This window comes from Nycticebus coucang, chromosome 19, assembly GCF_027406575.1.
Source record: "Nycticebus coucang isolate mNycCou1 chromosome 19, mNycCou1.pri, whole genome shotgun sequence".
In the NCBI taxonomy this organism is placed as follows: Eukaryota; Metazoa; Chordata; class Mammalia; order Primates; family Lorisidae; genus Nycticebus; species Nycticebus coucang.
Window position 1 is genome coordinate 71,520,483 of NC_069798.1, and position 15,147 is coordinate 71,535,629.

The 15,147-nt window shown below is 42.9% G+C and overlaps 1 protein-coding gene across 5 annotated transcripts in view; it reads left to right on the top strand.

Moving 5' to 3' along the window:
* Positions 1-15,147, top strand: part of ATP9B (ATPase phospholipid transporting 9B (putative)) — a 267,517-nt gene that overhangs the window by 20,499 nt on the left and 231,871 nt on the right. For 4 of the 5 annotated variants that reach the window (XM_053571330.1, XM_053571333.1, XM_053571334.1 and 1 more), the window contains exons 2-3: positions 681-854; positions 13,573-13,723. In XM_053571330.1, coding sequence (XP_053427305.1) covers positions 681-854; positions 13,573-13,723 — 325 coding nt within the window. The remainder of the gene's footprint in view (positions 1-680; positions 855-13,572; positions 13,724-15,147) is intronic. The other variant, XM_053571331.1, reaches the window with a different exon arrangement.

Genomic DNA, 15,147 nt, shown 5'->3' on the forward strand with positions numbered 1-15,147 from the left:
TGAACAGTGTTGGTGCCTGGCTGCTAATTTTTTGGAATCAGAAGAGGATTGTTGAGCTCTGAAAGTGTTCTGGTTATTGAGATTTATTTTTGTTGAATAGAAAGTTTTAGGAAAGGGAATAACAGAATAAACAGGTCATGGCATCATTCCTCTATGTGTGAAGTCTGACAACCAACCAAGGAACGGGGTTCATACCTTCCAGTATATGGCCAACTACATACCATGAAAAGTCACTTTCCAGCCTTGAGTGATGGCCGTAAAGTTGTATAACATGGAGTGTTTAAATATTACTTGGAGGTGTATTTTTTTGCTAATATTTCAGGTGAATAATTTTTTCTTTTCCTATTACTGAATTAGCTGTCTGGCTGTACCTCCCAGGAAAGGTGTTAGCGGAGCTCTCAGGGCCGGGCGACTGTGGCCCCTGTGCCTAGCGCAGGCCTCCTTGGACAGCCTTTCTTTACCCCTTACCTAACTTAGGTTTTTACAAAAGAGGTAGCGTCACTGTGCAGGTAGGTAACTGTGCAGTGTTATTGATTAATGGTTAGCCTCAAATGAAGGCAGATTAGTTTGAGGAAAAAAAAATGTGTCATCAGTAACATAAGGGCAAGAGTGAGCAAAGTGCTCACACTGCACCAGGAACTGCCAGCCTGTCTCAGCTCTCTGCTCTCACCTTTGACTAGGTACCAGCTGGAGGATGAGTCTGCCCATTTGGATGAAATGCCACTGATGATGTCTGAAGAAGGCTTTGAGAATGACGAAAACGATTACCACACATTACCACGAGCAAGGGTAACACAGAGAAAAAGAGGACTGGAGTGGTTTGTCTGTGGTGGCTGGAAATTCCTCTGTGCCAGGTTTGTTACCCGTTACTGCCACGTTTCCTTACACACTGAAATTTTTATAGGCTTAGATTCTGACACACTTATTAGAGACATTGATACAAGGAGATGTAAAAATGCAAGAAACCACATGGAAGAGCACTGCTAGACTGAGTAGAACCAATCCCATGGAGAGCGCTGCCAGCACTGAGTAGAACCAATCCCATGGAGAGCGCTGCTAGACTGAGTAGAACCAATCCCATGGAGAGCGCTGCTAGACTGAGTAGAACCAATCCCATGGAGAGCGCTGCCAGCACTGAGTAGAACCAATCCCATGGAGAGTGCTGCTAGACTGAGTAGAACCAATCCCATGGAGAGCGCTGCTAGACTGAGTAGAACCAATCCCATGGAGAGCGCTGCTAGACTGAGTAGAACCAATCCCATGGAGAGCGCTGCCAGCACTGAGTAGAACCAATCCCATGGAGAGCGCTGCTAGACTGAGTAGAACCAATCCCATGGAGAGCGCTGCTAGACTGAGTAGAACCAATCCCATGGAGAGCGCTGCCAGCACTGAGTAGAACCAATCCCATGGAGAGTGCTGCTAGACTGAGTAGAACCAATCCCATGGAGAGCGCTGCTAGACTGAGTAGAACCAATCCCATGGAGAGCGCTGCCAGCACTGAGTAGAACCAATCCCATGGAGAGCGCTGCTAGACTGAGTAGAACCAATCCCATGGAGAGCGCTGCTAGACTGAGTAGAACCAATCCCATGGAGAGCGCTGCCAGCACTGAGTAGAACCAATCCCATGGAGAGCGCTGCTAGACTGAGTAGAACCAATCCCATGGAGAGCGCTGCTAGACTGAGTAGAACCAATCCCATGGAGAGCGCTGCTAGACTGAGTAGAACCAATCCCATGGAGAGCGCTGCTAGACTGAGTAGAACCAGTCAGTGCTAATCTGAAAGGAAGGGAAAGCGAAAGTTGTCATTTTGTGGAAAGTTTTAATGGTTAAAGGCTGGAGAAAATAAGATAATTTTATAGTTAAATTGTGGTAGGATTAATTCTGGCCACTTCATCCACATTTACGATGTCCCTTTATCATCCAAAAAGATAAATAGAGGCCTGTAATATGCAATTTAATAACACTGTAGTTACGTGTATTCACTGCATTTAATATTTTGACTTAGTAAAATTTCTCTGTTTATTTAATCAGCAAAATACCAAGATAAGCACTTCTTGTATTTCAAACAAGGGATGGTTGTGATAAGCTGCTCTAGTTCACCTTTGACTGGGAGTCTGTCACATACACCTGAGATACCTCGCCTACTACTGGGACAGGCAGCAGGTGCTCACAACCAAGCAGTGCTGCAGGGCTGTAGCAGATGTCAGATAAACTATCACATTTATAAATGTCTTTCTGCTGTTCAGGGTTTATAGTCCACTTTTATAGCCATTATGAATTTATATCCTTTTATCCATAAAAGAAAGATAAAAACTTGTTGAAAATTATCTTGTTCATCATCCTTTTCATTATCCCTTTAGAAGTTTACAGAAAGATATTTATGTAACTTGATTTGATTGTAATGTAGCTGGTGAGGTGGTACAGGAGACATGTAAACCCAAGTTACGTGGAGGCCCCAGAATTTTGAGGCATCCCTTTGAAATTAGCAGAATGGAATATGGTTATGAGGCTGAGCAAGGTGCATGTTCACTATTCCCCAGTCAGCTTTCGGGGAAAGCACAGTTGTTTTGGTCTTTATGTAATTTTCACGTGAAGAAAATTGCCTGGCTAAACAGTGTTTTCAAAATTGCTGACTATGTTGGTGTTATAGTTAATGATAAGGGGCTATGGCTCATTTAAAACATTTCCTAGGTTAAGTAGCCCATATTCCAATATTTCTGGTGTATTCTTTGTGGATATGTAAATAATTATAGAATTAATTTTTTAACTAAAAGACTTGAGACTTCTTGTCCTTTATAATTGCTTGTGTTTTCAAGGAATTTATCTTTTGTCAAATTTATGGGGGCATAAAGTTATTTGTATTATCTTCCTGAGAGCTAACTGATGTATGAGATCTGTAGTGATGGGACTTTTTCTTTTCTTTCTTTTATTTTTGGAGACAAAGTCTCACTCTGTCACCTAGGCTAGATTGCAGTGGCGTCAGCCTCGCTAACAGCAACCTCAAACTCTTGGGCTGATGGGATCCTCCTGCCTCAGCCTCCAGAGTAACTGGGGCAATAGGTGTGAGCCATCACTCCTGGCTAATTTTTCTATTTTTAGTAAAGACAGGATCTCGCTCTTGTTCAGGCTGGTCTCAAACTCCTGAGCTCAAAGAAGCTCCCTGCTTAAGCCTCCCAAGAGGGCCTGGATTATGGGAGTGAGCCACGACCTCAAGTTGCGATAGTATCTTTTAAAAGTTCCTGATAATAGTATTTATGTCTTTAAAAATTAATCTTGATGGGAGATTATCAGTTTTATTTTTTTCAAAGAGCCAACTTTTGGTGTTGTCTTTTTTTTTTTTTTTTTTTTTGAGACAGAGCCTCAAGCTCTCACCCTGGGTAGATTGCCATGGCATCACAGCTCACAGCAACCTCCAACTCCTGGGCTCAAGCAATTCTCCTGCCTCTGCCTCCCAAGTAGCTGGGACTACAGGCACCTGCCACAATGCCTGGCGATTTTTTGGTTGCAGCCATCATTGTTGTTTGACGGGCCCAGGCTAGATTCGAACCTGCCAGCTCAGGTGTATGTGGCTGGTGCCTTAGCCGCTTGAGCCACAGGCGCCAAGCCTATTTTTAAACTTTTATCTTGAAATAAATTAGAACTTACAGGAAAGTTACAAGAGCTATACAGAGAACTCCTGTATACCTTTTACTCAAATTCATCAGGTTTTTAAATGTTTTGCCACATTTATTTTTATCGTTCTATCTATAGTTTTCCTGAGTTATTTCAGACTTAGGTTGATTACTTCATTCCTCTTTACATCTTAATTCTTCAGTGTTTATTTCTTAAGGAAAAGGTATTTTCTTATGTAACTATAGTACATCAATTTAGATGGAGTAAACACAGACTGAACGTAGACGTGCGGTGTCAGTTTAACTGTGAGTCTGCTTCAGGCGTGCTCAGTGTTGCCTGCGGGCCCAGGAATGTCCTGCGTAGGCTCTTCTGTTGCGTGGTGGCCACGTGCTCCCTGGGGGTGGTGTGCCCGTGTCGTCTGGTCTCATCTAGAGTACTTCAGTGTTTGTCTTTCATTCCACTGACAGTTTTGAAGAATTAAGACAGTTATTTTACAGAATGTTTCACTTTTATTTTGTTCAATGTGGTCCTTAGGAGTGTTACAATGTTTATTTTAGGGTTTAAGTGCCTGTGGAATGCTGTGTGAGCGAAGCTGTGTCTCGTCCAGGCAGTCTGCTTCCCATTTTACTTGCTCTTGAAGTGTTTTAAAAAAAGAGAGCCTTTTTTTAAATGCTTGGATTTTTTGCCACATATCATATATAAACTTAGTTTTACTTTTTTTTTTTTTTTTTTTTGGTAGAGACAGAGTCTCACTTTATGGCCCTCTGTAGAGTGCTATAGCCTCACACAGCTCACAGCAACCTCCAACTCCTGGGCTTATGCGATTCTCTTGCCTCAGCCTCCCGAGTAGCTGGGACCACAGCGCCCGCCACAACGCCTGGCTATTTTTTTGTTGTTGTTGCAGTTTGGCCGGGGCTGGGTTTGAACCCGCCAACCTCAGTATATGGGGCTGGCGCCCTGCTCACTTTTTAAAGAAATATTCAAGTCATTTCGATTTGACATATCACACAGAAATGCTACAAGTCTTCTTTTAGTAATTCACATTGCTGATTCTGTTCTTCATAAAATTTATCTGTCTGTTCTCACAGAAAATTTTGGCTAGTCCTTGTCTCTGCAATAGGCAACACACTTTAGAAGATATGGTAAATCCATGCTTGAACACTCCTCAGTTCAACTTCAGCATGTCACGGAACTGCACGGATGGGGCTACCAGTACTCAAACCTGCTTGCACAAGTCACTTAAAGTAGTAGATTTGGCACAGAGATTTTGTTGATGCAGGATGCAATGAAAAGAAATGAGAGCATCTGGATCTGTTAATGCTTTTCTTATCTGTGCAAGAAATAAACCTTTCATATTTTCCTGTCAGGGAAAGTGCACCATCTATAAAGACATTCACTGAATTTACAAATTGCAGTCCAGCTTCATGACGTTTATATTAAAAATTGTTGAAGGTATATATTCCCTGTGTTCTGTTTGAAGAGTACCCGAAGAGAATAACTCTTTGTAGCAAAGAAAATCTTCTGTTATGACCTGAATGAAGTATGAACCTGCAGTGAGTCGGTAGGTTGATTCATCCTCAGTATCAATAATATATTTTCTATCTGAAGTATTGCATGAAGTTGTTCTGTTGAGTTGAAGGCTAATTCATGATGCTGATCAGGTGGTTCTCCTTGCAAGAGGCAGGTGTCTGTGCTTTGGAACGTTATGGGGTCTGAGCACCCCACAGTCTGACCCTGGGTTCTCTCACAGTCTCTGCGTCACTCGGTGGCTGCTCTCCCCTGAGTATACGAGCTACTGTGTCGGTTGCTTCAGGAGCATTATTTCCAGGTCCTGTTGCTGGTTGGAAGAATTGTCTTTGCTTTCCATCTTTTAATTTCTGCAAAGCAACCTTTTGCATCTCTCCCTGTATTGAAAATATTTATGGTCCTTAGGAGTGTTATAATGTTTATTAGCATTGAACTTTGTTTTTAAAAACAAACAATGAGCTTATCTCAAGCAATAAACTAATGCATGTATTTCAAGCCCTAGAGCCTCAGCATGCTAACTCTGCAGTGGCAGGTTGTCTGTTGGAGCTCTGAGTTGTCCTTGATATAGTTGCCCTTTAGTGGACCCTGCGCACCCAACTTGGCCATCCTGGAAACCTGGCTGCCTTCAACACACAGAGCAGCGTGTGCTTGAGTAGAGCAGACAAGCCGGGTTACTGAGGGGGTTGTTCTCTTGTCTCCCCTTATTTTTAAAAGACTTGTTTCTCATTCCTCTTACTTTAAAGGAAGGACTGGGCTGTGGTCTTGGGTTTAGTGTAGTAGAAAAGTGATGGCTGGTACCTCTTGTATGGAGTGTGAGAAGAAGTGGTGGTTATTGGTCCTTTGGTGTAGTGGGTCCAAGTTTGCAATTCTCATTTGTCTACAAATGGCACAGTTCTGTTTCCCTTTTCACAATAGCCCAGAAAGTCCACATTGAGACTAATTTTGGGAGGAAGAGACAGTAGAGAAACAATATTGGGAATTCCCAACACAAAATCTTCTAAGATGCAACAGCCTGTCGGTCAGATGTGAACTTTGATTTAACAGCTGTTTCTCCTCATACTCCAGTGTGTGTGCATATGATTACCCTAACACCATTCTCTTAAGGACAAACAGGCTCTAACAACATAGGGAATTTCCATCACAGTCTGTAGTGATCAGTCAAATGGGAATTTTCATTTGACAGAACACTGGTCTCCTACCTAGGTTTGTAGCCAAAAGTTAACCACTCATCCAAAGTTTTCTTCCAAGGGATTTTGAGATGGAGCTTCCCTATGTTGCAACAAAACTCGCAAATGATAGACACACAGAGATCCTCCACACAAGGGCCAGGGCCTGTCACACAGATGGGGACCCAGGAGGACAGATGCCACCCCAGTGGCACCTCAGACAGCACCTCAGGTGCCCTGCCACAGGCTGGGAGGTTCACAGATGGGAATCCAGACAGGATAAACATCACACCAAATGGCTGGAAGGTCAAGGCCCTCCCTCTGGAAATGTATGGCCTAATCCTTCCTTTTTCCTGGGCCGTAAGTGGGTAGCCTAATACCCCCATTCTTTGGGAACCACAAAATGAGCTCCAGATTCAAATCAGCTTCTCTAATTCTGCTTAACCTCATGACTTCACCCCCAAATGCCTGCCAAGAGGCAAAACCAACAGGAAGGTCTGAAACCCCCCCATATGGGTGGGGCAGTGGAATCAGGGTCTCGGCATGCAGGCCAGAGAACTTACCCAATGTAAGACCCAGTGTCCTGACAGTTTCCCAATCCATTGCCTTCTCAACTCAGGTTATGAGGAGTTAAGTCTACTTTGGGGAGACACAGACGGGAGTTTCCCAGGGGTGACAAAGGCTCTGGCAGCTGTTGGGGCCATCCCTTGCTCTCTCACCTCAACAAGAAGTTATTCTACCTACAAAGACCCACCCAGTGGCATGTGCAGGGTGCTGTCTCTCCTGTGTACTGCGGCTGCTCCCTGCTGCCTCCAGCAGTTGTGGCGCCATTCCTCCTGAGTGCTTGGGCCCCCCAGGGACACCCAGTTCTGTTACCTACAGAACTTGTCTCTGAACACATCAGAAAAATGAAGACAAGTGGTTTGAGGAGAAGGAATTTCTCTCTCTCTTTTTTTTTTTTAGACAGAGTTTCAACTTTTGTTAGAGTTGAGGCGACCTGGGGTCCGATAGCCCTCTGAAAGCAGTGTGTCAGAATCTTTGGTGATATTTGGGAAATTTTCTTTTATAATATTCTCTAGTATGGCTTCCATTCCTCTGGGGCATTCTTCTTCCCCTTCTGGAATTCCTATAACTCGTATGTTGGAACGCTTCATAAAGTCCCATAATTCTACAGTGAACGTTCTGCTTTCTCTCTCTTCTTTTCTGCCTCTTTTACTGAGTTATCTCAAGAACTTTGTCTTCTACCTCTGAAATTCTTTCTTCTGCATGGTCTAACCTGTTGCTGATACTTTTCATTGTATCTTTAAGTTCCCTAATTGACTGTTTCAGTTCCTTCAGCTCTGCTATATCCTTTTTATATTCTTCATATCGTTCATCTCTTATTTGATTCTGTTTTTGGATTTCCTTTTGGTTATTTCCCACTTTATTAGCAGTTTCCTTCATTGTTTCCATCATTTCTTTCATTGTTTTCAACATGTGTATTCTAAATTCCCTTTCTGTCATTCCTAACATTTCTTTATAGGTGGAATCCTCTGCAGTAGCTACCTCATGGTCCCTTGGCGGGGTTGTTCTGGACTGGTTCTTCATGTTGCCCGGAGTTTTCTGCTGATTCTTCCTCATGAGTGATTTCTTTTATCTGTTTCCTTGCCCTAATTTTCCTTTCACTTCCTCTTGCTCTTTAAGTTCTTGTGCCTGTGGACTAAGGGTTACAGGACCAGAAGGGTGAGAAGGTTGAAGAGCAAAAAAGGGATGAAAGAAAGGAGGACCGAGTGATAAGAAAAAAAAAGAAAAATAGAGAAGGAGAGGGGGTGGGTAAAAGGAATATTGACAAAAAGAAGAGAGGCACAGAAAGAGGGAGACAGAGCAATATAGATGTACAGTAGGGTACTTTGACACAACCTTAAAAAAACCCCACCTTCTGGGGGTGCCCAGTTGGGTGGTTCCCTTGAGGTCAGCAGCTCTTTGCTAACCTGATCAGACACAGTACCCCACCTCCACCAAGTAGAGAGGAAAGACAAAAATGCTATAAATCAAACCAAAACAAGCAAACAGAAAACTTTACGGGATAAAATTGGGTGGAAAACCAAATTATAGCGGTAGAAACACTGGCAAAAATGAAGTTTTAGTTATTGAAAAAGGCAGCAATGGGAAATTACAGTTAAACTAGAAAAATTGAGAAAGAAAAAGGATCTGTATGGAAAAGGTTGAACTTAAAAAACAAAACAACATCAACAACATCAAAATAAAAAAAACAACCAAACCAAAAAAAAACACAACCAAAAACAAAGCAGTATGTATATGTTATTGAATGTTGTCTGGGCAACACGTGGTCTTCTGGGGTATGAGATGTTAATCACAGTTCTGATATGACTGGAGGCTGCTGATTTCTCAAACCCCAGCAGGTAGACACCCTAAATCTCTTCAGCCCACTTAAAAGGCACTTTGAACTTCTTCACTTGCTGAGCAGAAGCTTTCCCAGGAAAGTGCTTGTCGCTGGAATCACTGCTGAAGTGGCTATCCACTTACCCAGTGTGCCAAAACTGGTCTCACTCTGCCCCTGAGAGTTAGGGCTGCAAGGCGGCTCAGACCCTGCCCTTAGGCTACTTGGTCACTGGGTTACCAGTTCCCACCCAATTCTAGCTCTGTGACCCTGAGGGCGGAGCTTGCTGGGACAGATCGCTCACAATGGCTCCCTGTGACCCACAGCCAAACACTATTAGCTCCGTCTGGCTCAGCAGTTCAGACTGGGGCCCTAGACAATGGCCAAAGTTCTCCGCACTCCCGCTCAGGCTCTCCCCAAGGCAGTTCAGCTGAGTGCCAAGTCCAAAGACACCAAAACAGTTCACAGGTAAGGCCTTTCTGGTTTGCAGTCTCGCTGCTACTGAACTTACAGTTGCGGGCGGGTTTAGACGGATTGAACACACGCGACCACTTGCTGGTTTTCCACTGTTTTAGTCCTCCTCTTGGGATCCAGAAGTCTCTCACTGACTCCCTGTATCCTCGCAGGGGTGATGATAGGCAGATCCCACCAGCCAGAGATGCCTGGAGTCCTATCTCCCCAGACTCACGGTGCCCAGATGCAAGGAAGCTGTTACTCGGCCGCCATCTTGCTCCACTCTCTAAGCAGAGTTTCAACTTTTGTTACCCTCGGTAGAGTGGTAGCAACCTTATAGCAACCTGCAGGTCTTGGGCTTAGGTGATTCTCTTGTCTCACCTCCCGAGTAGCTGGGACTACAGGTGCCTGCCACAACGCCCGGCTATTTTTTTGTTGTTGGTGCAGTTTGGCCAGGGCCGGGTTGGAATCTGCCACCCTCGGTATATGGGGCTGGCACCCTACCCGCTGAGCCACAGATGCCACCCGAGGAGAAGGAATTTATTAATTTGCTGGCAAATGAGGGAGCTGGCAGACTCCAGTCTCAAAACATCTTAGCATTTTATTTCTTCAATGCTGATATTTCAGTATCACAAAGTAATCATCTTATCTTTAGCAAAAACAAGATAATTTTGCAATTCCTGATCCTTATTAAAAAATCTGTTCCTTTACCTCACCCTTCTCTCAGTCTTCTTTGACATGATGAGTTGTTGGGCAGAGAGGACTGAACAAATTCTGTGGGGCTGTGCGGCTGTTCACAAATTCTCCTTCAAACAGAAACAGTGCTCACTGTCAAAAGCTGACAACAGACTGGCATATGCGCCCCCCATCAACTCTCGCCACCCAGCCTCGTGTGGAGGTGGTGCCAGTCAGAGGGGTGTCAGAACTGAAAACGGGGGCGGCAGCCGTCAGGGTAGCCATTAGGGCTCATTAGTGCTCTGATTGTGCCAGTCAGTGTATAAAAAGTAGACACAAATGTGTTAGTAAAAATAAAAGAATTTGCTCTGTAAAATTTGGATTCAGTCAAAAGTCCTCACTTAAGGACCTAGAAGGCCACACAGGCCTCAGGGACTCTCCCTGCCGGCACCGCAGTGGGTGACGGGCTGTGGGCTTGTGGGTCGTCTTAACAGGGAATAGACTGTTTCTTCCCACTCCATTATTTTTCAGAATTCTTTGAGTAATGCTAGTTCCTTTGCCTTTCCATTTTAAAAGTTTCATTTTTAAACTTCTATTAATCTTAATTTTTATTATTTAGAGGTGATGTCTTATTCTTGCACCCTTGCTACAGTGCAGGGGGCAGTTACAGCTCATTGTAGGCTCAACCTCCTGGCCTGAGGCGATCCTCCTGCTTCAGCCTCCTGAGAATCTTGTGCCACCATGCCTGGCTTCTATAGAAATTTTCAAATAATCTTGTCCGTAGCTATAAAATAATTGATTTTTATTAAATCATAGCTGTGTACATTAGTGCAATCAAGGGGTACAGTGTGCTGGTTTCATATACAATCTGAAATATTTTCACCAAACTGTTTAATATAGCCTTCTTGGCATTTTCCTAGTTATTGTATGTAGACATTTGTATTCTGCATTTTACTGGTATTTTTTTAAAAAGGAATTGTGTTGAATGTATATATTATTTGGGAGAATTAACATCATTTCTGTGTTTCATCTTTCAGATCATAAACATGGTGCCTCTCTCCACTTATTTACTGTCTCTCTCTGTTCAGTGGAGCCGTCCACGTGTGCAGGGTGCCGTCTCTCTTGTGTCCAGTGGTGCCGTCCACGTGTGCAGGGCGCCATCTCTCTTGTGCCCAGTGGTGCCGTCTGCGTGTGCAGGGTGCCGTCTCTCTTGTGTCCAGTGGTGCCGTCCGCGTGTGCAGGGTGCCATCTCTCTTGTGCCCAGTGGTGCCGTCCGCGTGTGCAGGGGGCCGTCTCTCCTCTGTGCTGTTGCCTTTCTCCTCTGTTCTTGTGCCATATCGTGTGCGTTCGTGTGGAGAGGCAGGTGAGGAGCTGCCTCCTTGTCTGCCCTAGTTGGGAGCTCTCAGTATCGCCCCCTAGTGTGATGAGTCCTGCCTGGTTTGAAGATTCTGCTCCTCCACAGGTGTAGTTCTCCTTTTGGAAACCTGTGTATGTTTTCAAAGCAAAGCTTAATGTCAGCAGGAGGGGTCTGACACGTACCCTGGGATACCCAAACATAAGCTCTGCATGTGTCAGTCTGGGAGTGCTTATCATGGTGGTGTCCGTTCCTGCATAAGGACATGTGGTGTGGCCCAGGAGAAAGGGGACAGTGTGGAAAGGGGATGGCTCTGGAATGGAAGAGTAAGATCGTCCTTTGGCAGGAGCAATATTGAGAGGAGTGAAAAGATGGTGATCAAGACCCTTTTCATTCTTATTTGGGAACACAGGATCAAGTGAGTGAGAGCCTGATTAGGGAGCGCTTCTGAAGGGCTGTACCAGCCAGTCCTGTCCAGAGGTAGCACAGCACCTGCCCACATTTGAGGGACAGACCGTTTCTAAGAGCTAGCCTCTGTCCTTTCAGAGCATAGGTCTTCCCAGCATAAGCGAGAGTCAGGTACATCCTCAGGAGGGATGGTGTTAAGTTCACTTGATGTGCAAACACACTCCGCTGTTGGGGGAGGCTGCAAAGTGACGCAGCTCTAGGTTTTCACAGTGTTCAGAAACCTGTTTCTGAAGAATGACATGAACGTGATTGGAGTAAAGGAGCAACACCACCATGGAAGACACACAGCGAGAGATTCTGAGATGCTCTGATGTAGGAGCCTCATTTAATGTCATATCTCATGCTGTCATTGTCATGCACAATTTCACAGTAAGACCAGGCCTTGCTGTGCCCCAGGCTAGAGTACAGTGGTGCAATCCTATCTCACTGCAGCTTCAAGCTCTCGGCTGTGAATGATCCTCCTGCGTCAGCTTCCCAAGCAGCTAGAACAAGTGCACGCTAGAATTTTTGGCTAAGTTTTTAATTTTCTGTAGAAATGGGGTCTTGCTGGATTGTCCAGGCTGGTCTCAAATTCCTGGCCTCAAGTGACCCTCCTATTTCAGCTCTCCAAGGAGTTGGAACCATAGAGTGTTCCACTGTGCCCCGCCTACTGTTTTCATTTGCTTGTAGAGGTGAGGTCTCCTTGTGTTGCCCAGCTGATCTCAAACTCCTGGGCTCAAGTGATCCTCCCACCTCAACCTCCCAAAGTGCTGGGATTACAGATGTTTCTTTTAAGTTTATTTTACTTTTTTAGACAGAGCCTCAAGCTGTTGCCCTCGGTAGAGTGCTGTGGCATCACAGCTCACAACAACCTCCAACTCCTGGGCTCAAGCGATTCTCCTGCCTCTGCCTCCCAAGTAGCTGGGATACAGGCATCTGCCACAACACCTGGCTATTTATTTATTTATTTATTTATTTTGGTTGCAGCCATCATTGTTGTCTGGTGGGCCTGGGCTGGATTCGAACCTGCCAGCTCAGGTGTATGTGGCTGGTGCCTTAGCCGCTTGAGCCACAGGTGCTGGCCAAGTTTACTTTACTTTTAAATGCAATTGAGAATTTCTGACTTACACAGGTGGCTTTCTATTCTAGTCTTGAATATATTTAATAAACCACTCTGAGTCTTTCTATACATTTATTCATAAATATGAATTAAATCAAATTTTAATATTGAAATTTAAATTTGTGATTATTCATGAATTTGATTTTTTGGTCATTTTTGGAGGTATGTAAGAAAAGTGATCTCACTCTACTTCACCCTCTACTTCAGAGTAATGGTTGGGATGAGGGTGGGTGGGGAGGGGGGAGCTCTGACACCACTGCAAATTAGAATTAAATAGTTAGTGCACAGATGGAGATAGCTATGTGGAAATGCGATCAAGCTGCTATTATCATTAGGATATCTCATTAAACATTAGTATCCTTTTAAAATATTGAATTGAGCTACAAATCTTATAATAGATAATATTACTGAAAAAGGTCATGTTTTAAAAAAAGGGAAAAAATGATTTAGAGCAAGGAGACAGCCACATTCTGTATTAATTGGTATCTAAGGATGTTTATTATCAGATCATTGAGTGTTATGTTGAGAATTACTGAACTCCACCTTTTCCTAACATATAAAGCACTAACTGCTTCAGAATATTAATTGTTTTATTTTGCCAATGAGATAATTCTTCTGGGGCTATAGAAGCCATTGTACATTTACTTGAGACTTAGTATTTTTATGTCAAATTTAAATTTGTGTAACTGACCTATTTTGATAAAAACTCCACAGATTAGTGTTAAGGGTGCTATTAGTATCTGATAAATACAGAAACAATCAATATTGACTATAAATGCATAGAATTAGTTTCAACTTAAAGAAATGCATACACAATATGTATCTTTTGTTTCACACAGTTGCTGTGATTGGCTGATAAATATTTGTCAAAGAAAGAAAGAACTGAAAGCTCGCACGGTATGGCTCGGATGTCCTGAAAAGTGTGAAGAAAAACATTCCAGGAATTCCATAAAAAATCAGAAATACAATGTGTTTACCTTTATCCCTGGGGTAAGACCGTCCTGTCCTTGCAGGTGGCTGTTAGGGTGCTCCCTGTGCGCTGGGGAGGCCGTGGAGGCTGACGCGGTGGTCTCTGTACCACCTCTAGTCAGCGTGCTTCGGCTCTGGACCACCCTGTTTCAAATAGCTGTTAAGTAGTTCTTGTGTGTTCCTGATAGAGTTTTATTATCGCTTTCAGTTCTTGACAAACATGTTTATGTTGTTACAGGAATACATTAGTGTAGAAATAATGAAATAAAGCTAGATGGAATTATCAGAAAATTAAGTTATACATTTTGTTTGGAGGGAAAGTGGAATATAATATTTAAAGCCTGCCAAGGAATTTTATAAAGAAAGTTAAACAATTTTTTACACAGCAGTGACACAGTAACAGAATGTCTCTATGTAAGTGCTTTACATGGGTGTCTTTGCTGCCTCACTGTACGTCTCAGGCCTTGTTAAAGTGTTATGTCATTAATTATCTTTTATTAGGTATTATGCTAAATTTAAATACTGAAGTTTAAGTATTTTACTTTATTATTAGTATATGTGTATTAATGGTTTAGATTATAAAACCGAGTCTGTGTTTGGAGTAGTTGCATAACTTCTGCGTTTTGCATGTTAGTCCATATTTTAATAGACAGTACCAAGGCTGGCACTGACTATATTTCTGTGTCAAGTTTTTGGTATGTTTTAGATACTAACTTTTACTCTGATTCCAAGAAAAGCTCTTGATTACATGGAATGAGGGCTGTTTTATCTTGTGTATATTAATTCAAGTAATCATGCTGACTTTATACTGAGCACTGGTCCCCCCAACCTGCCCTCCCATCTACTCAATGATTGTTGAATGCTTAATATCTACTGTGCTTCTTTACCAAAACACACAAAACTAGTGACTCCATAATTAAAAGTGATCTTTTGTCAGGATGATAAAATATAAACTGTTCTTCCACCGGGTAAGTATTATCTTCATTTAATGAAGCCACTGTTTTCTGCTTAGGTTTAGATTATTAAATACTTACAGATTGGCTAAGCAGTGTACATTTTCCTAAAGTCAGGTTCATTGAGTAGACAGTATTGATGACAGTGGTCTAAAGCCAGCAGTGCAACCCAAATTGACAGTAGCCTGAAAATACCTGTTGGTGTGACTGTACAGTCATTACCGTGTACATGATTTTTTTTCTTAGATTGTCTCTGAAATTAGTCTTTTCATTTAAAATGTATTTTAGAAACATTTGGTAATTACATAGTTGGAATTCTATGCCATTTTTACCATGAATAGCAATTTCTGAATTGCTAATAGATATAATTTATTCTGAGATTTTAAAGAAATCACTAAGGAAAAAGAGCTTTCTTTCCTGCTGAGATTCATTTATGAAATAATCCAAAACATTTTAGACATCAGTTGAACGTGGTTATAAATATAAACATGT